Below are 27,309 nucleotides of genomic sequence, written 5' to 3'. Positions count from 1 at the left end.
CCTGAAGTTTTGACCAATTACAGACCCATCTCTCTCCTGCCTATTTTCTTCAAAATCTTGGAACAACATGTCCATTCTCTTCTCTCACAGTTCACTGAAACCAACAACACTCTCCACCCTTCTCATTCAGGTTTTCGTGCTGGTTTCTCCACAGAGACAGCACTACTAGGAGTCACTGAGAGGTTACGTCAATACCTCGATGCAGGACAGACAGTCGCACTTATTTTGCTGGACCTTAGTGCGGCTTTTGATACTACATCTCATGAACTGCTAATTCACACATTAAAATCGTCTGGTATTTGCGGCTCTGCTCTGGACTGGATTATCTCCTTTTTGAACAACAGCACTTTTCAAATCGTCTCAGCTACAGCTTGCTCCAAAATCCACACCTCACCTCATGGGGTACCTCAGGGCTCAATCCTTAGCCCACTTCTGTTCAACTTGTACGTCAGACCTTTGGCAGACATCGCGGCCGGACCAGGCTGGTCTAACTCTCTTCACTTATGCGGACGATTCCCAGATTATTTTTCCCTCTCTAACTCCAACCCCCTGGCGCCATCCTGTCTCAAACAAGGCCTCAGGAGTATTTCCAACTGGATGACACAAAATTACCTGAAGCTGAATAGAGAGAAGACTGAGGTTCTCATCTTGGGCAAGCAGAGAGACCTTTGGTGCCCTTCTCACTGGCCGACTGAGATGGGCATCCTTCCCAAACCAACTAGCCATGTTCGGAACCTGGGCGTCATCATTGACGACTCACTGTCCATGAACCAACAAGCTGTTAAAGTTACAGCGCGATGCTTCACCATTCTGACATGGCTGAGGAAAATCCTATGGATGCCTCCAGTCTCCACACAAAAAACCGTGGTCCATGCCCTCATTACATCGCAGCTCGATTACGGCAACATTCTTTACCTTGGCTCAAACAAGGCTGTGACCCGCAGACTTCAGCTGGTCCAGAATTCTGCAGCTAGACTCTTATGCAGAATCCCCAGGACCTCCCCTAGTTCTAGACACCTTCGTGACTAACACATTGGCTCAGGTTGGAGAACCGTATTAAGTTCAAAGCCCTGAGCTATATGTTCAAAACCAAGGCAGGTACTGCCCCTCTATACCGCCAAACCCTTGTTCGTCCCTATGTTCCTTCACTTACACTCCAGTAGCATAAGCAACTTTGTTGTACCCAGGGTCGAACTCCAGAATGGGGCGGAGATCTTTTTCCTGCCCAGGCCCTTCACTCTGGAATACTCTGCCTTCTAACATTCGTAAAGAAACTGACTATACCCACTTTCGCAGAAATCTTAAGACCTGGCTATTTAATCAATAATTCAATCTGACCGCCTCATGTTTGTCTTGCTCCCTGTCCGCCATGGCCCCGGGAAACCCTTTTTGGGTAGCTGAGCGCCTTGCAAATCCAATAAATAAATAAAAAAAAATACCCGAGTTACCTATCTGATGGAAAACCGGGTGCATAGGTGTGAAGTGGTGTCGGAAACCCCCGTCAAACTCAGTGGAGGACTACAGGAAAGTGCTGCTGCTGGAAGAGGAGAAAGAGTCTGGAGGAATACAAACGTGGATTATTGAAGAGAAATACCTGAAAGCAGAGGACACAGTGTCTGTCTCACTTGGGGTGACCAGGAGACTTAGAAGACTGTTGCTTCAGGAAGGATGACAGTGACCTTGGCTCTGCAGCTGCGAGGGCCAGGCGATGATGAGGACAACCAGGACCTAGATACGAGCTGTCCCACAAAGGATTTCAAGTGGTGAGGGGTCGGAGTCCCCTCACCACAAGCCTTGGCAAATGCAACATATACAGGAAGTCAAGAAAGGGCACAGATGGGTCCTGAAAGGTCCAGGAGACTCACCACAAGCAGAGGACTCAAGGCAGGCCCGAGAAGTCAGTGAAGCCCAAAGAAAACAAAAGTGACCCTCAAATTAACCCACGGGCCAAAGGCACAGGAGTCGTGAGAGGACCTCAAACAGCTCACCAAAAGAGGCAGGTCATGATGCACATGATGTGGTGTGGCTGAAGATTCTGGTTAATGGAGGTGCTCGAGGTTGGGGCTACTTGGAGCCTAAAGTTCTTTGTGCAAAGATGTCAACAAGCCTTTGCAACTGCAGAGGGGACGTTGTACCCAGGGGTTCGGTTATTGCAACCCTCACAAGAAATACTGGCCTCAAACTTGGTAAGAGGGTAGATCAGGCTTCAGGAGCTGAGGAAAACCACCACCTGTGTTGCAGAGCTCACGGAGTCCAGAGGGGCTCGGGATCTGCAGACCTGTTGACATAGTTGCTGTACCTACACATGCAGGGGAGTGGCTCCTTCACTCCAAGGGGGATTACTTTGATTGTCCTTTTTGCTTCACAGGCCTTGAAAGGTTACTGTATGGTGCACAGGAACAGACGATGCAGCAGACTGGAAGGGAGATGAGGTCAGGCCCAAACGAAGGCTAGCAAAGTCCAGAGTGCCGAGACGGTAGAAGTGCAGTGGTTTCAGTTCTCAATCTTATACCACGATGAGTCTAGGGACCTGCACCTAGGTAAGCCCTTAAATACCTTAGGGAAATGGTTGGAAAGATTCAGGGGACCCTCCCAGGGGCGGGGCGGGACAGGGGGGAGGTTACTCCCATGCCCTTTGTCCAGTTTCGCTCCAGAGCAGGAGCCAACGGCTCCAATGACTGGTTTGAACTGCACTATGCACAGGACCAATAAATGTGCCACTCATGCAGTCTTTCAGGAGCTGGCAAGCTCTCTCACCCAGCCCTAATACGCTAAATCCTGTCTGGGAGGTGGTCACACCTCCTTGTGATACGATGTCTATTGTTCTGCCTTCCCCTACTCAAGCCTGGCTCAGCAGCAAGAGGGCAGACGTGTGTCTCTGGTCGGAAGCAACCATTTTGTCCTGTTCAGTACTAGAAGGCTGGTACCAGGAACACTGAGAGCCTAACGGAGGGCTCTTCCAGTGCTTGGAATCATACCTCCTACACCATACCAAACATGATAGGATTAGTTACAGCCATTTTTGAGATGGTCATTGCGTGATTATGCTTTTCCCCTCTATATGGCGGCTTCATTTATAATCCGGGAGAATGTACTCCGTAGACTTCAGGGGTGTCAGGCAAGAGCACCCTCTCACTTAGAACCAAGCACCCTGTCCTCAGGATTGTAAAGGTCTGCTATGGGTTGACTTATAGGTTTTGAGTGCAGTGACACTTAAATATAGCAAACCCATATCTTTAGTAAGTGGTGCATGCACCAACTTACACAGGCTGCAATTGCAGACCTGTAGTTCCATTTTGAATGGTCGCTCATGGGTGGCATAATGAATGCTGCAGCCCATAGGAGACCTCTGGGGTACCTATGCCCTGGGTAACTGGGTACCATATACTAGGGACTGACAAGGGTACCCCAGAATCCAATCTGGGGTGCACCTAAGTACATAACTCAACAGTTTAAAGAGATAGTGGTTAGACGTTGGTCCTGATTAGCAGGATCCCAGTCAGACTAGTTAAAAACAGCATCACATCAAGCAAAAAGTGGGGATAACCATAAGCAGCAGATCCTGCTTTCCTACAATTACCTAATAGCGAATCGCAAATTGCGAATGAATGAATGGGAATGAATACATGGGAATGCATTCAGAAATTGCGAATGCAATTGCAAGGGTGCCAGGGGGCCTAAGGCCCACCTGATGCACCCCCCAAAAAGGTAATTGTGCACATGTGGTGCACACACATGCTCTAATGGCATGTGTGTGCGCCACATGTCACTTTGAAAAATTGATGTTGATGCTAATTAGCATTTCCTAAAGGCACAGTTTGCATTTAGGAAAGACTTGATGCATCACATTTAGGGAATTACAAATTGTGATTCCCTGAATGCATTAGCAATTTAGGTAATTGCAAAAAGTTGTGATTACCTGAGTTGCGAATGGAAAGCCTTTGATGCATCGGAAAAGGCTTTCCATTTGCAAGTTTGGTAATCGCAATTTTATTGAGTCTTGAGTTTCTTTTTGAAGTCTTCCAAGGAGGGTGCAGTTTGGAGGTGGAGGGGCAGGTTGTTTCAGCTCTTGGCGGCAATGTAGGAGGAGCGGCCCCCGTTGCAGCTGTGGAGGATGCGTTCGGTGGGTGCAAGGGCTAGTGCGGGGGAGCGCAAGTGTCCTGCGGGTAGAAGGAAGTTAAGTTGGTGGTTGGTGTTGGACGGTCCTTGACCATGTAGGGCTTTGTAGGTGTGCGTGAGGAACTTGAACTGGTATATCTTGTGGATGGGGAGCCAGTGGAGGTTGCTGAGATGTGGGTGATGTGAGCCCATTTGGAAAGGTTCAGGATGAGTCTGGCTGCAGCATTCTGTATGACCTGTAGTCACCTGAGGAGCGGGTGGAGAATCCAGCATAAAGTATGTTGCCGTAGTCAAGGCGGCCAGTGACGAGGCCCTGAGTGAGGCTCTTTCTGATGTTGACTGGAATCCATCTGAAAATTCTCTAACCCAGCAGCCACGTATAACCTCAACAACCTTGGCCAATCAGCGCACACCATCCCCAACTGGCTTTTCATCCTCAAAACCAATCAAATGAGCAGGGATCTCACCAGCATCATCAACACCTCCATCACCACAGCAGCCTTCCAGGACAGATGGAAACACGCAGAGGGCAGACCCCCTCCTAAAGAAACTCTCCTCTGACCCCAGCAAACTCGAATATTATTGACCAATCTCCTTGCTCCCTTTCCCTGACAAGGTACTCGAGAAGGCCATAAACTAAAAGCACACCAGATACCTGGTACAAAACCACCTGCTTGATGCCTCCCAATTGGGATTCGAGCCAACCATAGTTCAGAGACTGAACTGATCGCTACCACAGACGACATCAGAACCCTCCTCAACAATGGGGAGACTGTAGCTCTGATCCTGCTCGACTTCTCGGCTGCGTTCAGCACCATATCCCACCACACCCTCATCAACATACTCTACAACATCGGCATACAGTGAAACGCCCTCAAGAAGATTGCTTCATTCCTTACAGGATGCCCACAGAGCGTCTGGTATCCTCACTTCACTTCCGAATCCAAGAACATCATATGCAGCATACCCCAAGGATCATCCCTCAGCCCCACCTTGTTCAACCCCTACATGACCCCCCTCGCAGACATTGCCAGATCGTACAGTCTCAACATATTTGCCTATGCAGACACTGCTCAACTTATCCTCCTGCTCCCAGACGACCCATCCACCACCAGAACAAACAGAAGTGCTGACCTTTGGGAAAACACATCCATAAGGAACCACAGCTGACGGTCAGCGGCACCAGTCCTACACCCAGGCCAACGGACTATGCCCACAATCTAGGCAGCATCCTTGACACTGAACTGACCAGGAAACAACAATGCAGTGGCCACCTCCTGTTTTCACACCGTCTGCAGAATCTCTTTACTATTTTGAATAGGTATTTTGTGTGGTTAGTTGCTATATCGATGCGGGTTGTGATGGTTTTTCTCTTGGCTTCCTTGATGCTCAGTTAGTAATTGCGGAGGCCTGCTTCGTGAGCGGCTCAGTTGATGGGGTTTCTGGTGGAGTGCCATCATTTCTCGAGACAGAAGAAATTGCGATTGGTAGTTCTGAGCTCTGGGGTGTACCAGCTGGCTTGTTTTGAGGTTTTGGTGGTTTTGGTGGTTTTTCTACTTTCGTCTGGGTGACTCTTTTGATGCATTTGGTGATCCATGCAGAGAAATTCTGGGTGGCCTGTTATAGGTCTGATGAGGCATCAGGTTGGGTGTCGGTGAGGGCCTAAGTCCACTGTGTCTCTGTTACCTTGCTCCAGATGCGGTTGGAGCTGTGATGCTTGTTGGTGGTGTGCTGAGCACCGAAGATGTTGAAGTGAATGATGGCATGGTCGGACCAGGTTCGTTCTGTGATGTGGCTGGATTTAACTCTGTTTCTGGAGGTGGAGATCGGATTGAGTGTGTGCCCAGCTTTGTGCATGGGTTCAGTGACCAGTTGGGTGAGGCTGATTTTTTTCAGCTTCTCTTGGAGGGGGGTGGAGTTAGCGTTGTTGGGATCATCTATGTAGAAATTATGGTCACAAATTAGGACACAGTGGAAGGAGTCTATGGCTAGGGGGGCGATGAGGTTGGTGATGGCATTGCAGAAAGTTGGTCAAGGTTCCTTGGTGCATTTTATCATTGTCTGGGCATTGGTCTGTAGTTGGAAGTTGAGGTGTTCCATGAGAGGTGTGTGGTCTCACTTTGGTGGCAAAGCATTGGATGGTTTCCTCGAAGATGATTGCAATGCCTCCGCTGTGTTTGTTAGTGCAGTCTTGGTGTAGCCATCAGATGTTGTGGTGGTGATGTCAGGGTTGGAGGAGATTGCAGTGGCCTAGTTGCAGAGTGAACAGGCGTTGAGCAAGATGCATTGGAGAGGTTTGTGTTGTGCGTGGCCTTTAGGGGATGTGTGGTGCAGGCTCTTGTGTGGACTGGAGATCCTGTATTGCAGGAGAAGCAGCAATGGTGGCAGGTGGAGAGACCTTTGGTAGCTCGCAGGGAGGTGGTGCAGCAGTTGTTGTTTTGGTGTGTAATGTCTAGATACAAGAGCTCCTCAGCACTGTAGTGGAGGGTGGCAGGATGGCTAGGGCTCCTGGTGCTGGGTGTGATCCAGGCACTCAGGACAGGTGCAGACAGGCATCACTTTTACCCGCTGTGTAGCCACACTGCAGCCTCCATTAAGTAGGTCCTGGGGGAGGGCGGAGCTCTGGGCCACAGGAGGAGGGAAATGGCAAAAGGAGGGAAACGGCGGGAAGAGGGAAGAAATTAGCAGAAAAAGGCAAACAGAGCTGAAAAAGACATAACAGAGTATAGAAAAACAGAGGGCAGGAAAGCTAGCAGAAAAAGCCAAAAGAGAGCAGCAAAAGGCAAAACAGAAGGTAGAAAAGAGCATAGGGCAGAAAAAGAAGCAGAAAAAAGCAAAACAGAAGAGAACATGCTAAATAGAAGGCAAGAAACAAGCAGAGGAGGTTCAAGCAGAGGGCAAGTGGAGGGCAGCAGATCTAAAAGCAAGTAGTGGACTGCGGACAAGCTGGACTGGAGTACTGTTGCAGGGGGAGCAAGCATGAGGACCCGCTCCTTAATTTATTATTTCAAACATATTTTATTATAACTTAATGTTCTATTCCTATACAAAATAAACTTAAACTACTCAAACATAAGAAATTCAAAAGCTTTAGTTATAACTAAAAGTTAATTTGCACCCCACCCAAACAGTACTATAAATCACATACCTCTGTAAACAGTGTTGGGAACTTGCTAGCCAGACTACCGTCTACTAGTGAAAGCCACAGGTGCCCACATGTTATTATTCTCATACGCACACTGCCCTCCAAGGTGCCAATCAGGGAGTTCGGTCCCCAATGTGAGGCTGGCGCTGAGCCTTACTCTGTGCTGATCCACTGAGGTTGAACCATTAACTTATAGTCTTTGTACATCCATACTCTGCCCCTCAGTGGATACATTAGGAAGCAGGTTGCAGTGTCCTTATTGTTGGAGACTGCTTCTGGTCTGCCTCATGCTTCCCCCTCAGTTACAGCCACAGATGTAAAGACGAACATTACAGTTAGAGGTTGCCCCCAAGTGAAGTCCTTAGAACATACGTACAGAACATTGTTGGAGGATCGGATAGCCATTGCTGCTCAGTCTGTAAACCTATCCCCAAATCCAGTCTCCCTAAGCCCACACATGATAGGACAGAGAATGTTGTATGCCAGGTCTCAGCAGTTAAAGGGCCTTTTCTGGTGCAGTTCAGTTCTCTCCTGTTCACATAACACAGCTCAGCAACTTGCCTTGCTGCACTGCCTCAACTGTCAGTAAATCTAGGCCTGAATGTTTTCCTGGAAGAGTAGGCTTCCAGTACACATCTTATGCAAAAGAGCATGCACACATCTGTGCACCATAGTGCAAAGGTTGAGCGGTTCACTAGGCAGACTTTAAGAGCGTCGTGCAAAGGAGGAAAGCAGTAGCAGGCCATTTTAAATTCATACTTTAGCTGCTCTGTTGTGCTGTGCTAAAAATAATATATCTACCCCCAACTCCCCCAGAGTGGTTTATCGCCTCAGTCATTCTTTCTATTCATGTGATGCTGGGCTTTTTTATGGCTTTTCTATGCGGCTGAAGATAGTGCAGATATTGCAGTGAGGAGAAGAATGTGACGTTTCCCATTGCTTACCTTTGCAGGTGGTCGTATGTTGCCTTATCTCCATGCTTTAATGCCTGCAAGCAAAAGATAGGTATTAGGACACCTTCAGAAGATATGTTGATGGATTGTATTGTGATGGGCAGTCTTACTCTGACTTGTGTTCTGTGGAATTTTTTTTTTTTTGTTTCCTCTTTTGTATTTGGTATATCATTTCTCTTATATATTTTGGTATTGTATTCTTGCAGACAATGAAAGAAGGATTGTATCTCACATGTCACTGAATAGGTGTGAATTCAATAAGTGGATGAACAGTGGACTGGATTCTCCTAGGGCCCTTGATCATGGGCTTCTACCCCAATCAGGACCAAGTGATCCAACCTCCCTATAGAAGCGATCCAACTTTGAGGTGGGATACTTCTCAGTGAAGGTGCCATCTTGTGGAACACCTCACCTCTACATGTACAGCTGGTGTAGTCCACACTTTACCCCCCTTATAAATGGGATCCGACTGTAAGGCTGGATGCCTCTCAGTGAAGGTTGACTTATAGAACACAACACCTCTAAGTGTACAACTGGACCAGTCAACACTCTACTTCTCCACAGCAGAGACCCAACTGTAAGGCCGGATGCTTCTCAGTGAAGGTGCCATCTTGTGGAACACCTCACCTCTAAATGTACAACTGGTAAAGTTGGCACTCTGCTCCCCTACAGCAGAGCTCCAACTGTAAGGCAGAATTGCGCTTGGTGAAGACAGCCATCTTGTGGAACATCTCGCCTCTGAGCGCACAACTGGTGCACCCCCTTACAGAAGGGATCCAACGGTAAGGTAAGATACCTATCAGGGAAGGTTGTCTCATATAACACAACACCTCTAAGTGTATAGTCAACAGTCTACTCCCCCACAGCAGAGATCCAACTGTAGGACTGGATGCTTCTCAGAGAAGGTTGTCATCTTGTGGAACATCTCACCTCTGAGCGCAGACTTGGTGCCATTTATTTATTAGTTTCCAAAGATCCTAATTCAGGCCTGGTAACATTTAGCTCTTTCTATTAACAGTCCCTCTTTTTATTCCCAAAGCACCAAAGGGCCTTTGGAGAGTTAATTAAAAGACATTGTAGCCACAAGCACATCTTCACAACCACGAAATGACATGTGCTAAAACTAATATACAATCTATAAGGAGACTATCCCAGCATATCAGTTCATAAGATTCTGTTTTGTCAGCTGAGATAGCTATGACAGAGTAATCGAAAACCCAGGCCTTATCAACCACCCACTGGATTGCGATACACTTACAGAGGTGACCTAGTTTAGGAGGTGTCAAAAAATAACATTTATCTAAGCAATCAAAAACACCATTCTCTGCTGAGAGATGCTTTACATTTGTCTTACCATGTAAGTGCGGTCTGCATCAGGGGACTGCTCCTGTGAAAAAAAAGATGAGAATTGGTCACCAGGTGACTAGATGAAGCGAGAGCAGCCATACCCCACCTCTAGTCACCAGGTGACTAGATGAAGAGAGAGCAGCCATACCCCAACTCCAGTCACCAGATGACTAGATGAAGTCAGAGCAGCCATACCCCACCCCTGGTTACCAGGTGACTAGATGAAAAGAGAGCAGCCATACCCCACCTCTGGTTACCAGGTGACTAGATGAAGAGAGAGCAGCCATACCCCACCTCTGGTCACGAGGTGACTAGATGAAGTGAGAGCAGCCATACCCCACCTCTGGTCACTATGTGACTAGATGAAGTGAGAGCAGCCATACCCCACCTCTGGTCACTATGTGACTAGATGAAGAGAGACCAGCCATACCCCACCTCTGGTCACTATGTGACTAGATGAAGCGAGAGCAGCCATACCCCACCTCTAGTCACCAGGTGACTAGATGAAGAGAGAGCAGCCATACCCCACCTCTGGTTACCAGGTGACTAGATGAAGAGAGAGAAGCTGTACCCCACCTCTGGTCACCAGGTGACTAGATGAAGAGAGAGCAGCCATACCCCATCTCTGGTTACCAGGTCACTCGATGAAGAGAGAGCAACTGTACCACACCCCTGGTCACCAGGTGACTAGATGAAGAGAGAGCAGCCATACCCCACCTCTGGTCACTATGTGAATAGATTAAGTGAGAGCAGCCATACCCCACCTCTGGTCACTATGTGACTAGATGAAGTGAGAGCAGCCATACCCCACCTCTGGTCACTATGTGACTAGATGAAGAAAGACCAGCCATACCCCACCTCTGGTCACTATGTGACTAGATGAAGTGAGAGCAGCCATACCCCACCATTGGTCACCAGGTGACTTGATGAAGAGAGAGCAGCCATACCCCACTTCTGGTCACTATGTGACTAGATGAAGTGAGAGCAGCCAGACCTCACCTCTGGTCATCAGGTGACTAGATGAAGGGAGAGCAGCCATACAACACGCCTGGTCAACAGGTGACTAGATGACGTGAGAGCAGCCATAACCCACCCCTGTTCACCAGGTGACTAGATATAGAGGGAGAGCAGCCATACACCACTCCAGGTCACCTGGTGACTAGATGAAGAGAGAGCAGCCATACCCCACCTCTGGTCACCAGGCGACTAGATGACGCAAGAGCAGCCATACCCCAACTCTGGTCACCATCTGACGAGATGAAGAGAGAGCAGCCATACCCCACCCCTGGTCATCAGGTGATTAGATGAAGAGAGAGCAGCAGCCATACCCCACCTTTGGACACCTGGCTGGCACAAGAGGTGAGCACAGAGTAGAAACTCAATCTGATCTTAATTAAAAACCCACAAACATCTCATTTTGGTTCCGTCCAGACTCACCCTGCATGTGTGAGATGATTCCTGCACAACCAGGGATACTGTTAACTCAAAGACAACCATGTTGCATTTTTAGCAGCAGGTGAAATTACTGTGTTAACAGATTAAAAACACAATTACAGAAACCCAGAATTCCCAATTCATAAAGGAAACAGCATTCTAATAAATCTGAATGCTAAAATTGAATTAACACTAGAAGGTGCGGACATATACTGGAAACGTGTAAAAGATGTCTTGCGTCCTATTCTTTGCGGATAGTATTACACTACTAGAATATCTTCCAGTTTTATTCCCCAGACAGGTCCATATTCCTCCATTACACGCATGTCCTCGCTCATATGGCGCTCACTCCCTCGTTTGTGTATGAGTGAACACTCTCCTGTCTTGGTCTAATCACTATGTACTCCTCATCCTACCTTTCTCTACAGCTGCCAAGGTGCGTTAGGTCTGCCATGTAGTGCAGCTAATCATGTTCTACAACACAAAAACCAAACACCACAAAACCGCCACTGCAGTATGAACTAGACATACACACATCAGCTAACTCTGGACACCGAACGGCATCTTCCACTGAACAATATTCATTATTGGACATCTTTCCTACAATGATTATAGTTCCCTTCCTGAATCTGAACGTGACTGACAGACCCCCAACAAAGCTTTATTCTTTCAAGATGCTTCAAGTCAACAGCAACGCCCCCAAGACCAGGTCAACATACATCTTAGAACCTTTCAAATAAAATGCATTGAAACATGTCACATGGTAAAATGCACAACATTGAATCACAGAAATGTACCTTCCTGTTAAAGTGCTCTTGCAGCCAAGCTCTGGACCTCTGACCATCCAACTCAATGACCTCAACAAACTCAACAAAATGGCAGAGCCATCGGAACACCTGTCTATAGAGAAAGCACTCTACAAATCTGTTAGGCGGCTCCTTTTGCCTCGGCCTGTGTCAATAACACATGTGGTGTCCATCAAGGTTCATCTCTTTCCCCCACCTGTTTAACATTTACATCAGCCCCTTGAGTCATGCTCTGCAATCCAGGGGAGTGAAGGTGTACAATTACGCTGACGACATGCAGCCGATCTTTCCAATTGACGAGACGGAGGAGGCTAAGGATTTCTTCCAACATACAATGCTCTTCATTAAAGACTGGATAAGTCATAACTATCTCAAATTAAACGCTGATAAAACTGAGATAGTTATTTCTAATAATAGACTCGATCAGTGGACGCCAGAACACTGGCCAGCTGACCTTGCCAATCTGCTTGCACCTTCAATTTGTTCCCTGTTGAATCTATCTATTAATACCGAACTAGTCCATCGGACTGGAAGGTAGCTCAGGCAGAGGCTTAACAAATGCCCCTGCAGCCACCGCAGACGCCTGGGCCAGGCTTACTCATACTGGAGGGAGGTCCTCAGTCCCTGCTGATGAGAGTGTGAGGGCCCATTCAGCATATCTTGCATGGGAGCCCCCTCACGTTTTTAAATGCCACTGAGCTCAGGTCAGACCCAGAAAAGAAAGCCAATTTATCATTGACCATTCTTGCCAGTTACCGACCCATCTTACTCCTCCCTTTGAATGAGACGATATTAGAGAAGCATTTGAATAAACTACTCATAAAATAAAAGGAGGTAAATAGTATCCTAGACTCATCACAGTCCGGCTTCAGAGCATCACATAGCACCGAGACAGCTCTGGTAGGGGTCACTGACCACATCAAATGCTCTCTCGATGCTAATATACCATCTATTCTGGTGCTGTGGACTTGTCTCCAGCGCTTGAAATGGCATGTTATCCCATGTAACTCTGGAGGCTTCATGAGATAGGTATCCATGGAGGAGCGGTACAGTGGCTTTCAGATTTCGTTTCCGACAGGACCCAAACAGGTATTCTAGGCTCCTATAAATCTTGTCCCATGACATTGGATGGGGGGTTCCCCAGGGCTCAAGTTTTTGCCCTACACTTTTTAACATTTGTGTTGCCCTCCTTGCCAAAATTGTCAGAGCTTTTGGCTTTGAGTGTATATCATATGTGGATGATACACAACTTCTAATCTCCCTAGATAAAAATCTGGCCAAAACTAAATACTCTTTCTCTGCCGGGATGAAGGTTATTGCCACCTAGATGACCAAAAACTGTCTCCAGCTAAATGCTGCAAAAACATTATGCAGTTTGGGAGGCTCAACAGCTTTGGAATTCTGATTGGTGGTCTACAGAACTTGGTATGTCCCCTTCATCTAAACTTGTAGTTATAAACTTGGAGGTCTGGATCGATCAACCTCTCACCATGAAAGATCAGATGGTGTCCACTGTAGGCTCATGCTTCTGCATGATGAGTTTGCTGAGAAGGGACTTTCCTTTATTACCACTCAGAGCATGGGAAACTTTAGTCCAGGAGTTGGTCATCAGCTGTCTGGATTATGGTAATGCACCCTTGGCCTCAGTAAATGAGTTGTTGCTATCTAAACTTCAGGTGGTGGAGAACACTGCTGGCCGTCTTATCTGCAATCCTCCCTCTAGAGTAGTTCCCCCCCACATGCTTTACAATGGTTACCTGTGAAAAACAGAATTATCTTTAAGTTTTGCTGCTTAACTCACAAAGCTCTATTTGGTAAAGGGCCTACCTGTCTATCTTCAAAGCTTACTCGCTACTCCCCCTCAAGACTTAAGATTTTGCAACAAATCTTTGCTCACGGTTCCTAAGGTCAGAAAGTCCTGGTCAGGGTGCAGGTACTATTCTTTCCCTAGCGCCTTGTAAATGGAATAAGCTGCCTCTTCAAATGAGAAGTTACAAGGATCATCACCAATTCAGCAAATTACTTAAGACCAATCTATTCTAACTGTGTTAGTTTCTGCTCGGTTTCTAGAATTCCTGCCGAGATACCCCTCCCTGGGTGATTTGTGCAAATAATAAATTATAATAATGTAACGTTGCGAGAAAGTGCCCTCTTCCTACATGGTATGCCCCCACTTTTTGCTGAATTGCTGATGTTCTTTGACTGAGTGGGCCCTGGGCTCCTGCTAATCAGGGACCCAGGGCCTATGTTCCTTCCCTAAAACTGCATCGAAGCCTAAACCCCAATGGCATCTCTGGCTCACAAATTGTAATTCAGCCAAGGTTGCCTGCATGATCACATGACCCTGAGGGGTCAGTTACATAGTGTGAGAAATTGGGCTGTTGATTGGTGGAGAAGTGTGGCTCACTGGTTAGAGCAGGCAGACCCTGAAGCAGAAGTCAGACCCGGGACCAGGGTTCAATTCCCGACGCGGCAGGGTCTTGAGCTCAAATGTCCATGGACTCGATAATTCTCGCTTCGGTGCCAGACCTAATCATGGGTTCACACTCTGCAACTCTGGGCATTAAGCTTGCTTAATCTCCACAACGGCCCAGGGCTACCAGATTGGTGAAATAACCACAAAAGTACTCCACACCAGTTTAAAAAAACAGCCAACAATTTGATAAATGAACCAAGATCAAAAAGACAAAAAATCCAATAATAAGAAGTCAAGTTATGAATTTTTGCAGACTCTAAAGTTCTGTAGTGCTTAGAAGCAGATAGCGCTAGCCTGGGTTATCGAGTTGTGTTTCACAGTGTCAAATCCAAATGCTCAGGCTGGAAAGAATGGAGCTTGGGTCGGACACAGGGACCTGTGCAGTTTGTGAGTGGTGTCTTGGTTACAGGCTGTACATATGTATTAATAGATCTATTATCATGCACTGACTGCAGTCTTTGCTCGGATACATGTCTGTTCTCTTTACATACCTGTCTATAGTAATAATCTGTTACTCTTTGCAGTTTGTGAGTGGTCTCTTGGTTTCAGGGTGTACATATGTATTTATAGATTTATTATAATGCACTCACTGCAGGCTGTGCTCGGATACAAGTCTGTTCTCTTTACATACCTGTCTATAGTAATAATCTGTTACTCTTTGCAGTTTGTGAGTGGTCTCTTGGTTTCAGGGTGTACATATGTATTTATAGATTTATTATAATGCACTCACTGCAGCTGTGCTCGGATACATGTCTGTTCTCTTTACATACCTGTCTATAGTAATAATCTGTTACTCTTTGCAGTTTGTGAGTGGTCTCTTGGTTTCAGGGTGTACATATGTACTTATAGATTTATTATAATGCACTCACTGCAGGCTGTGCTCGGTTACATGTCTGTTCTCTTTACATACATGACTATAGTAATAATGTGTTACTCTTTGCGGTTTGAGAGTGGTCTCTTGGTTTCAGGGTGTAAATATGTATTTATAGATTTATTATAATGCACTCACTGCCGCCCAGTCGTCGAAGTGGGCGGGATCGGCAGGGCACAGCGTGCCCCTACCTCTTTATTTCATAGATTCTGTTCCCCTCATTTTTTTTTAAACATGCGTCCCGGACGGCAGAAACCGCCAAGGCTGATATGTAAGGCTCTGCCTTTGGGGACGAGCGGAACGGGCAGAGAAGGAAAAGGGCTCTGGGCCTTATTTATGAGGCTGTGCTCACTTTTACGCCGCCGGTGAGTCATTTTTTGTGACACACCAGGGACGTAAAAAATGTGCCTTGTTGCACCATATTTACAATGTGACGCATCTAGGTAGATGTGTCACTTTGTAAACCCCTGCGCCACATTATACCTGCGCCAGGTATAATGTATGCAGTGGGGGCGTTCTGCTGCAAGAAAGTGACACAGTGAAATCTATAGGATTTCACTGCACCACTTCTAGGACGCAAATGCCTCAATATCTTACGCCTGCATCACAGCAGGCGTAAGACTGACGCAGGCCCGTTCACATGGGGCTTGCCCCATGTGAAAGGACACATTGCTGGAGTTGCATCACTTTCGTGACACACTCCAGCAATGCGTCACTTTTGCGCCATACAGATACGTCAGAAATATTGATGTATCTGAAACTCCTTGCGACATGATGCGTCATCCAGTAAATATGATGCATCAATCATGTCACAAGGAGTGCGCACTGAGAATTGACGCTTCGCTGCTTTCACGCAGCGATGCGTCACTTCTCATAAAGGAGGCCCTCTGTCTTTTCCTTCATGCACAAAGAAGATAAGGACAGTGTCCAGTTCTCCTGCCGCTGGCAGCTGCTCCCCACCTCTCTGTTCCCCCTCTTCCCTCTCTTTCTGTCTCGCTCCTCATTTAGTGAAAACCGTGACTTCAAGAAACTCGTATTACCCTCTCTTTCCTCCTACCGTTTATTTGCTCCCCTGTGAAATGGATCCAAAAAAGAAAAACACTTTTGCTGGAAAAGTGGTATTTTCTGACATTGTTAAATTTTTAAGTGCAGCCTCTGGATGGGTAGAAATAAAACATTCAAAATATGAAAAATAAATAACTAACTAAAGCAAGGGAGAGTGGTTGCAAGGTGGCCAGATTGATTTATTCTCACCTAAACACATTAGCGCCACTTTACAGTGTTTGCCAGTGAAGCGCTACTTTTGTTTTGTTTTCTCTTTGAACAACATTGCTTTTTCTGGGTGGGAAAGTGCTCTATTCCTGGAGGGACTGAAATACCTGCTTGATGCGTGAATTGGAAAACAAAATGTGTACAGCGCAGTGTGTTCACGAATGTGGTCTTTTAAAACCATACCGCTTACCTTTTGTAAGGATATAAGCAACAGGCATTGAAACGGGTCCCTTCTGTGCCCTGAAGTCATGGCCTTAACTTTTCAGGAAAAAGCACCCACTAATTTCTGAATAATGAGTGTAAAAGGAAAAAGGTGACCATGTTGTTCCTGCTTACAAGTCACATACTTTACTGCATTCCCTATGAGTGTTTGCTTTTTCTAGGATGTTAATTTTTTTTTAGGCAGCATATTGCTCTTGTCTAGTGCCTAATTTGAATTGAGTCACATCTAGGTGTTTATAGCGGGTCAGCCCAGTGCAAGTTTCCCTCAATGGGGCAGTATGGTGTTCATTGGGGAAGAAGATGTGGCACCCTGGTTAGAGCTGCTGAATTTGGAACTGAATGGAATGGATTTTTTTTATTATGCATGATTAATTAAAACCGTTGCATACATTAAAACTTATTAAAAATATCTGTTCATATATATTTAAAATACTGGTGTATAGTCCACATATTTAATGTCAGTTACTCATTAAGAAAAGGCGAAATAAGGAGGTGGAGGAGGGCGGATACCACTGTTATATTGACCTCCTACAATGTACCATATAGCCCTTTTCCAGTGGTTCGCAGTGTTGGTGTAAAGAGGGCCGTGCCCGTTGTAGGGAGGCTCCACAATGTCATTTGCCTTAACTCTTGTTTTCCATCGACAATTTGCGACGCTTCGTTAGGAGGAGCCCCTACGGAATGATTATAATGAAGTACACTGTGGAAAGCCTTTTTTACCACCTGTTACTATTTTATAAGTAACAAGAATAGGAAGAGTTTTTAGGACATTGGCTCCGTTAGTGAATCCTCTCCCACTTGTTCTATTTAGTGGGTATATCCGTTTGGCAAAGCTTCTGTTGTTGAATGTTCTAAGGGCAGCGTACATAGATTTTCCAGTCGCTTAGTTGTTATATCGAAAAACTGTTTTAGTCGACAGTTCAGCTGCACTCTCTCTGGTTGAAACACAGCAGACTCTGTCTACGGGTCCTTACTCCATACTGGTTGAACACAGGTATTAAAAGGCTTATTCTTATATCCCTTAGGTTATTGCAGGTGCAAATAACGTGTAATAGGTCCTCCACTCCGCAGCCACAGAGGCGACAGGGCTGATCCCCGTCTTTTCTCTCCCAAGGGGGAAGAAACTGATTAATTGCACCAATCCCCAAGCGGAGTTTTAAGAATGTTTCCTTTGTGGTTGTTTTTATTCCGATTTTCAAGATTGTGGTTTTAAAGCTGTGTACGTATTCAATACTACCCATCCGTGTGATCGTTTGGATAGCGTGTTTTTATCTTCTGCAACTCACAATTGTCGGCATACCTTTGTTACATTTTCTTTTAAATACAGAGTGTGACATTGTAATGCTCCAGAGGTCTGTCAGTCCTAAGAGTTTGATTGAGTCCTGCAGGTACTCTCTAGCTGGTGATTTTGCTGGGCGGAATAACTCTGTCCAAATTTGGCTCCTTCTGCTGCTTTTTTGATTTTATGCTAGCACTTTACGTATGCTCCCCTTCTTTCAATTGATTGTTTTTGTAGCCCAAACTCCAGCCGTATTTGGGCCAGGGACGCATACATAGGGAGATGAAAGATGGATCGATATGTGTTGGTTATTGTATTTTCTACCGCAAGTGCATCGTTACCCTTCATTGCTGACCTACTGTATGTAATTGTTGGATGAAGTTTTGCTTGCAGGACCTTTATTAAAGAATCGAGTGAGCTTCTTTAGTGGTTTTATAGCTAAATATACCATTACCCCTTTCCTCCGCACAGACTCTATCTGTGGCTTGAATGAGTTGTTTTGGTCTAGTATTAATCCTAGGTATTTATAGCTGAGTGCTTGTTCTAAGCAATGCCCATCCAGGAACCAGTTGAAGTTCTTCTTCCTATGATAATTTCCTGCCATTATTCTTGTCTTGCAATAATTCATTTTCAGGGCGTTCCGTTCTGAGAAGCTGTGAGTCACATTCAGTAGATGCTGTAATCCAATGGGAGTTCGACTTATCAGAACCAGATCATCAGCATATAACAGATTTGATAAGGTTATATTTCCAAGCTTCGGTGCATGATTTTTACACTTGTCCAATTCCCCTGGTAAGTCCGCAAGATAGAGGTTAAAAAGCGACGGGGCTAGAACGCACCCTTGTTTTAACCCTTTTGAGGTAGGGATTTCTTTTGATACGTGAGTCCCTGTACCTAGCTTTATCCTTATCCAAGTGTATGTATGCACGTTCCTTAACTGGTCCAGAAGCAGAGGTGGTATTCCCATCCCTTGAAGTTTTTGTCAGAGCTTTGTACTGTCCACATGGTCAAAAGCAGCTGTAAAGTCAATGAAGCAGAGGAACAGGGGATTTTTCCCCTGTTTTGCTGCATCCGTTAGTAAAGTTAGGGCCATAATATTTGATGTTGTTCCCTGACCTTGTCGGAACCCAGTTTGTGTTGGTGAAATGATATGGTTGTCTGAAGCCCAATTTGTTAGGTCATTTAAAACAAGCCCCGCAAAATATTTGGCCTCGGTGTCTATGAGGGCTATCAATCGATAGTTTTTTGGCTCAGACCTATTCCCTTGTTTGTAAATCTGGCTTATGATTGAGCCTCTCCAAGACTGTGGATTTATAGATGTTTCGAAAGCATATTTGAAGACAGGTTCTAGTGCATTGCTCCAAAATTCAGGGTCATGTTTGTACAGCTTTGGCAGAATGCCATTGGGGCCTGGGGCCCTAGCCTGTCTTCCCTTTGCTATTTGTTTCCGAATCAAGGTAGTTTCCAGGCTAATGGGCTCCTCTTTTGTACTTGTAACATAACTTTGGGTCAGTGTTAAGTCCGTTTCTCTTGGTAGTTGAGTGGAAACTTGGGAGAATTTTTCATCTAAATGGACGCTTTGAGCAGGTATAGAGTTGGTATCATTAAAATGATTATGAAGAAAGTCGACCCAGGCCGCTTCGGAGATGTTAGAGTTTATTCCAAGGTGGGTTGGGCTTTGTAATCTATTAATTGATTGCCAAAACTTGGCGCTATTTTTCATGTTCGACTCGTAAAGTAATTTAGCCTTCGCTTTAGGAGAGCATTCAACTCTCAGAGAGATTGCTCCAGTTTTTGATCTGCCGGTGATTTACAAAGTTGCCTTAAGGTGTTGTTTGTGATCTGTTTAGTTTTTTTTTAGACAGGGCTCATAGCCTTTTTTGTTATGTTGACAGCCTTGCTAATCTGTTTCTGATTAGTCCCAATTGAAGTTTTGTCACCAAGTGACGTGATGAATTTTTCCCAACTGTCCATTGGGTGTTCTGAATTTTCCTTATCGAGGATTAGTATATTTTTTGCTTTGCTTGATACTAACTCCATGTTGGTTGAGTTGCATCTTAGTCACTTGAGGTTTATCGCTTCTACTGGAACTATATTTTTATCAGCCTCCAGTGGTAGGTCTGTCTTTGTTTTTAGCGTCAACTCCTGTGGCATATGATCACTCACTACATTGTTGCCTATTTTGAAAGTGGTTATTATTTTAAACAGAGATAAGGACATAAAAGTAAAATCCAGATGGGACGATGTTTTTACCGAGTGATATGTTGGCACTGGTGGATTGTCCTTCTTGAAGCGGCCGTTTACTGATCTTAAGTTTAAGTGTTCCAGTTCCTGAGTAAGAAATTTGGAGCACCGTGTGTGCTTCACTTGTTTTGCGGGGCCTTGGGCTGGAATTCCCCATGCGTCTGTAAATTCCTGGGTCGTGTCGTCATCGTAATCTCCCTCTAAGAGATACGTGTTGAAGTCACCGGCCAGGATGATGTGTTCGGTGGCCTCATCCTCCATTATTCTTTTTAATTCATTACTCAGGTCTTTGGCTGTTTTTAATTTGTGTTTTGGATGTACATAAATGTTTATCATTATTACCTTTTGTGCCATTTGATTCAGGAACAGTTTTACTATTGAAGCCTGAATGCAACTTGGAGGAGTCAAACTTATCTTTATAGGTAAGGTTTCATTTACTCGGGTTATTGCGAATAGGGACTGAAGGCCCCCAGATCGACGTCCAAAGCCCTTCCTCTTTATTGCCGGAATAGAGCTAGGGTATATCCTTGTAACTCCGATGATTTTTCCTCCCAGGTTTCCTGAATGAAAATGATATCGAAGAGGTTTAAGTAATTAAGGACTTCTTTGTCATTTAATTTGGATGCTAAACCGTTTATGTTCCAAATACACATGGTAATCTCATTATTTACTAGTTGTGGATTTTTAGAATTAGATTTCCCATGCCAATTTGGGTGAACCAATGTTGTTGTTCGTTGTATGCTCTGCCAGTTGCTCGTAGGCATAAGCTGGGTTAATGCTGATTGACCTGAAGTCGGAGAGCTGGTCCTTGCTCCTTTTAGAATTGAGGAAGACTTATTGTTTCCGTTGTTGGTGGCTGATCTTAAAAACGGGGCTGGGTACGGTGGTTTTGGTACTGGTTTCAGGACTATCCCCCAACTTTGGAAGGTGTTTTGTTCCTGTATTATTCTCCTTGCTATCTCTGGCGTTTTCCATCTGGCTTCTTTAACCTTCTAGACTGGTCTGAGTGCTGTTTGACTGGAATTGAATTGACAGTAGGTCCTGGGATATTCACGAGGTTGGGGATTGATTGCAAAAGTTTTAGTGCATTTCCTCTGTTTAGAATGTCTCCTCGGCCCCTTGATTTATAATGGAGGGAAAAGAGGATGGCGTCTATATCTTCTTCAATATAGAAATCGTAGTTTGGGTACTGAGGGGGCTCCCCATTGGTTGTAATGTGCTCTTCTGAACATATATTATTAGAGCTGCATATCCTACGGTCGGTGCTATGTTGCAGCGTAAGCGTTGTCTCCTTAGGTCTCCCGGTGATATTCTGCGCAGTTGCGCTATGTTGGAAGATTGTGTTTAGTAGGTGGTTGGGCTCTTTTAATTCGTCCTGTGTTTGGCTGCTCTGCTTCATTATTGTGTGTTGGGCAACTTTAGTTGATGCTTTACTAGTTAGTAGGTCCTTGCTGGACGCGCTTTCCTTGTGACCAGTCTACTGGTTACTTGGGAGGATATTGTTTATTGTATGTTCTCTACCAAGGGTTATACTTGATGCCTCATCAATACCGCTCTTCCTTCTTTGGGTTTTGTGTGGATCCTGGTTACTCGGGAGGTTATTGTTTGTTGCATGTTCTCTACCATGGGTTATGCTCGATGCCTCTTCAATGCTGCTCTTCTTTTTTTGGGTTATGTGTAAAGGGGAGGAATCTCCTTGCTGTGTCGTCGATGACTCCCTAGATCCATCTTGTTCTGGGGAGCCTATGAGCTGAAGAAGCTGTTGTCCCTGGTGCTTGGTCTGGTAAATTGTTTTCTTGTTCCTTCCTTTCCTTTTTTTCTTTCTCCGGATGTTCGTTGTCAAGGAGTCTTTGTCAAATGATTCATTTTTGTTGTTCTGGTTAATCTCACTCCCTACTGGGGGAGGATTTCTAGATGTTTTTATTGTCTCCAAAACTTCAGGTTCAAATTCTATTTCCCTGAAGGTGGGTGGTTCGTCACTCGCTATGGTCTGGGTTTCATTTTTTGGTTTCATAGTAGATAATAAATCACCCAGTATTGTTGGTAGCGTGAGTAGTTTGTCAATTATTGGAGCGCAAGTGCATTCTTGCTGTTGTAACCTATCCTTGAGTGCTTCCTCTTGCCCTCGTTTTATTAGCCCATTCAAATTGGCTAATTTCAGGTCAATCCCTGACGTAAAGTCAGCTAATGTTTGGAGTACTGTTAACTGAAGGTCCATTTTGAGTGATTGGTATTGCAATGCTGCAGTTGCGTATTGCATTGTGCTCAATAGCGCTGCCCAAATCGAGTCCTGGGTCTTATTGTTTTTTTCCTTTGTTTCTGGGTTTGCACAATTTGATAGTATTTTTTGGTTGTGACTGTATGACGCAACTATTTCCTTCCTGACGGGGTCGATATTGCCCTATCAAATGGCACCAGACGTATTAGATGGGCAAATTGCTTAGTGAACGAGGATAAGATTGCAGCAATAAGGGAATTGACAAACCAGGCGACCATTGATCTACAAAAATATATCACCCAGGAGGAGGTAATGGCAAATGTCAATCCGATCCACACTAATTTTTTTAATCAACTTAGGTTTTTTTTACAAAAAAGGCTTTTATTAAATCCAATAGGCCAGTTAAAAAGGAAGACCAATGGTATGGGAAGTCCTGCAGGGCTGCGTATAAAGCCCTGGCAGAGGCAGTAAAAACAAAAGACAGAGATAGAGTTAAGATTGCCCGTGCCCTCTATAAAAAAGCACAACATGATGCCAAACGTGCTTGGGATGAGGAATATTGGAGGGAGCTTTATTGTGCGAGCAAAGAACGATCTATGTGTACCTTCTGGGATATGGTTAAATGGGGCAGGGGGATCCAAAGGGGAGAACCTATAAATGATGTCTCGCCTAATCTTTGGGTCTCTCACTATTCATCTCAGTTTGCATCTCAAGAAACGGCTAGTGAGACCAGAGAAGATTCTACCCCCTCCAATAAGGATATAATCCCCTTACACTTCGAGAGAAATGAGGTGAGAAACATATTGAATACCATCCCCAAGGGCAGAGCTCCAGGGCTGGACTCAGTTCCAGCCGATTTGTTCATGCACGACAAGGTGCTTTGGGCACCGTATATTCAATCATTAGCAAATGGTATTGCCAACGGCTCACCCATACCTAATACCTGGAAGGGCGCTGAGATCATTCCGATCTACAAAAAGGGGGAGCGCTCAGACCCAGGAAATTATAGGCCCATAAGTCTATTAGATTGCATACAGAAGGTGGTCGCAAGGCTTGATCTGCAGAGAATCCAAGGGTGGATAGAGGAGGAAGAAGCATTGTCACCTCTCCAGGCAGGATTCCGCAGTCACACCAGCACCATAGACCAAGTTTTTAGATTTCCTTTAATTTTCTGGCGGGTGGTACTATTAGGGGGGGTATGCTCTTTGCGGCATTCGTCGACCTTAAATGAGCATTCGAAATGTGGGCAGTCCTAGAAGATCAGGGCATGCCACCTGAGATTTTGTCCTTCTTAAAGAAATTACATGAGGATAATTTTGCTCAAGTTAAATGAAACCAATTGGAGAGTGTAACAGATAAGTTCCCTATAGCGAGAGGAGTCCGCCAAGAGTGCGTTCTGGCCCGACCCTTTTTTCATTATACATCAACAGGGTGATCAACTACTTTGAGCAACAACCGACTGATGCCCCTAAGTTGGAGGGTAAGTTCATCCCCCTGCTGATGTTTGCAGACGGCACTTTATTAATCTCAAAAACACCACAAGGCCTTCAAAAAGCCATTGATGTGTTTGAGGTATTTTGCAAAGATTACGGACTAGTAGTAAATGTGAGCCAGACCATGTTTATGGTCCTTCACAAGTCCACATATGTAAGAGGGAATGTAGCAATGAATGGGGTCAATTTAGAACAGACTCAGGTTTTTTCATATTTGGGCATAACCCTCACATCCAAATTAGATTGGAAACCGCACATTACCCAGTTGGTTACAAAGCATGCACAGTTAGCAGGAGCCTTAACAAAAGAGCTACTCCTCTCCCACACTAGGCCAAAAACGCCAGCACTAAAAATTTACGATGCAAAGATAGGCGCAGCAGTTCTCTACGGGGCGGAATTGTGGGGTTTCAGCAATCTCACCCTTTTGACCAGGGCCCAAAATAAATTCTTACGTGGGATTACGGCCGGGCCTTCCAGCATCTACCCCGCTGATTCCTCTTTACTATGATTTAGGCTTTCAACGCCTGGAGGATATGGCCTGTTACAGACCAGTGGCATACTGGAAGAGATTTTGGGTTACCCCAGATCTCTCACAGTATGCTCGGGCATTCCTAGATGGTGGAAATGCTGACAGGGCTCAAAAAATTCCCTGGATGCGTGGGGTAAAGGAAATCTTTTCCACTATGGGCTTAGCCAGTTTATGGGAGGATCCAACAGCACATACTTTCCCATCTAGAAAAACTATAAGAGACCTCTATTGGAGCATGGTTTCATTGAAAACATTTGGCAGATGTAATTGTCCGTCATTGACTGCGGACTTTTTGGAACTCAAACATTTAAGTGCTCCTGAGGGTTATTGGGACTGGAAGAGATACCATCAATTTAGGGTGGGCACTCTACCAATTAATTCCTTTGTTGCTAAATGGAGAGAAGGCCTTGAACCCTGCTGTCCTTTCTGTCCTACCCAACTGGAAAGCATTGGGCATATTCTATTTATCTGCCCAGAATATATAGCCCCCAGGCGGTCTTGGTTGAAACCTATTTGTCTACAGTTGGGTCTCCAAACAGGTTCTGTGGCCTTGAGGATCCTTAAAACAAATACCTCTCAGCCCGTGGTTATTGCTGTCACAAAGTTTCTACACTGGATGTGGATAATCCGTGCACGTAAACTATGCTTATTATGAATATTTTAGACTCCCTGTGTATCTGTCTTCTTATTCATAGGTTTTTCTTAATAATATTTTATTCTAAATGGACTGTGTATATATAAATTATATTTTTATCCTGTGGGACGGTTGAGAATTTGCCATGATGTCCTGATGTGATTTATCTTTTTTAATTCATGTTATGAAATCAACTCCATTATATGTTCCCTATTGTTTTTTTTTTAAATTGTTAAATATTTTAATGCTGTCTTTTATGATTCAAAAATTGAAATAAAGACTTTTGAAATTTGAACTAATTCCTCCCATTCTTGTGATGCTAAGAAAGACATTTCGCCGTTAGGGTTATAGTTACTTTCTTGAAGGAGTGGCCCACCCCATTCTTGTGTTCCAATGTCACGAGATTTACCTTGAGACGTTTGAGGTGTTATGGTTTGTGATTGGTTAGTTGACTGATGTAGAGTAATGGGGAATTTATTTGACGTTTTTTGCTCCTTTGGTTTATTTTCTGCCTGATTGACTGTTTTCCTGAAGGAGATTTCGTGAAGTCTGGAGTCGGTCAATTTTATCGGACTAAGTTGTAGCAATGATTTGCGTGTTTCAAAGCAGCTTGTGTCCTCTCTGCCTGGCAGAGTGTTTCATTAAATTTGGTGTCTGTTCTGATTTGCGACCTACCCCGCTGTTCCGTTTCTGGAGTAACCAGCTCACTCCCCTCTATAACTGCCTTTAAGGGCTGTGGGGGCTCTTTGAAGATATCTGATATGAGCAGTGTGCTCACCGCAACTTCCTGCTTCGTCTGCCTTTGCTCAATTTCAATTGTGCTTATTTGTTCTTTATGACTGATATTTCCGTTGTCTTTTTTGTTTGTAAGCCCCATAACTGGTTCCGGCTTGACATTTTCTTCTATTTCTTCTGAATTTTGTTGAAATTGTTGTATTCTCCTGCTGAAGTTTCCTCTTCCGTTGGTTTGGGGAGAATATTCTGAATGAATTAATACGACAGTTTCCTTTGATCCCCTTGTTTGGCTATTTGTTGGCGGTTGCAGGAGTTGGTCCTTGCTTCCTGGTTGTAAAGGAGTTTGCAGCCCTTTTATTTCCCCTGTTTTTGAGAATATTACGGTCCCTGGGTCTTTTAGAAATGAGAACTTGGTGTATATTTTGGGCTGAAATAAACTAAGGTTTCTTGACTGCGATGAACCCTTTATGCGTATTAGATCAAGCATATCGGGGTCTGAGCTCAGGGTAGCTGTTGTGTCTGTTTTTACCTCCATTTTCATTCCTTCTTCTGGTAAAGATCCTGTTAATGATTTATTTCCCTGTGTAGTTGCGTTTCTTTGAATTAAACTTTAGGTGGAGTTGTTTTGAGGGAAGATCAGGGTCTCTTTGGCTTCGTTGGTTTCCTTCTTTTCTAACTTCCCATGTTTTGTTGTTTGCCCAGGAGGACTGCCGCCCTTGTTGCTATCCCGATTTTCTCCCTCTTGTTTCCTTTTTGTATTTTTTTTCTGCGATCTTAGATTTATTAGCAATTTTCTTTCTTTCCCGTACCTCATAGTTGCCTACTTGCTATAACTCCGTGTAAATCCGAGTTATTAACGTCGAGATGTTTTGGGGTTTTAGCCAATACCTAAATGGGGGTAGTTGCTCACCCTCTCTCCTCACACTCCCCGCCTCACAATCCGGGCTCTCACTTATCCTCTCCTTTCTTCCCCTCTCCCTTTACTGCTCCCAGGTGTTATCGTTTACTGTACTCACTGTGGTTATTGAGTCCTGGCCACAGATCTCGGCCTGTTGGTTCTCTGGTCCCTCCACCTGGTCCAGGCCCTGGGCTAGTCTCCACTCCACTCTCTGCCCACTGTTACTCTCACTGCTCACTCTGCTGCTCGACCACCTCCTGCAGGGGAGGGGGGAGGGGGGCAGGGAGTCAGGGGGGCAGAAGGCCGGTGGCCGATAGCAGCTGCTATCTTAATATTATTGGGGTGCCACCCCTGGGGTCCAGCCTCTCCGTTTAATCCTTGTTGTTGCTGTGGCCGGCACGACCTCCAGTTCAATCCCTGCGCTGGTATCAGGGCAAGCCGCGCACAGTGCTGGCTAATTAAAGTCCTGAGTTTCCCGAGTCCCCCTCGGGAGTTTGTCAGTAATGACCTGGTCGGCCCCCGTTGGTCCCGTCTGACTTGCGCTCCCCACACTCTGGAAGGGCAGGGGAACAAGGCTGGAGCAGCCTGCACAACACGACTGGGGGGCCAAGGCTGGCACGGGCTGCCCCGGCTG

At 45.3% G+C, this 27,309-nt stretch overlaps 1 protein-coding gene across 2 annotated transcripts in view; it reads right to left on the bottom strand.

Moving 5' to 3' along the window:
* LOC147706635 (uncharacterized) overlaps positions 1–27,309 on the bottom strand; it is a 131,803-nt gene that overhangs the window by 4,708 nt on the left and 99,786 nt on the right. For both annotated transcript variants that reach the window (XM_086933119.1, XM_086933120.1), the window contains 2 exons: positions 9,572–9,604; positions 8,209–8,252 (listed from right to left, as the gene is read on the bottom strand). In XM_086933119.1, the coding sequence (XP_086789245.1) occupies positions 8,209–8,252; positions 9,572–9,604 (77 nt within the window). The remainder of the gene's footprint in view (positions 1–8,208; positions 8,253–9,571; positions 9,605–27,309) is intronic.

This window comes from Lissotriton vulgaris, chromosome 7 (genome assembly GCF_964263255.1).
Source record: "Lissotriton vulgaris chromosome 7, aLisVul1.2, whole genome shotgun sequence".
Classification (NCBI taxonomy): domain Eukaryota; kingdom Metazoa; phylum Chordata; class Amphibia; order Caudata; family Salamandridae; genus Lissotriton; species Lissotriton vulgaris.
This window is presented reverse-complemented; position numbering and strand designations above follow the sequence as displayed.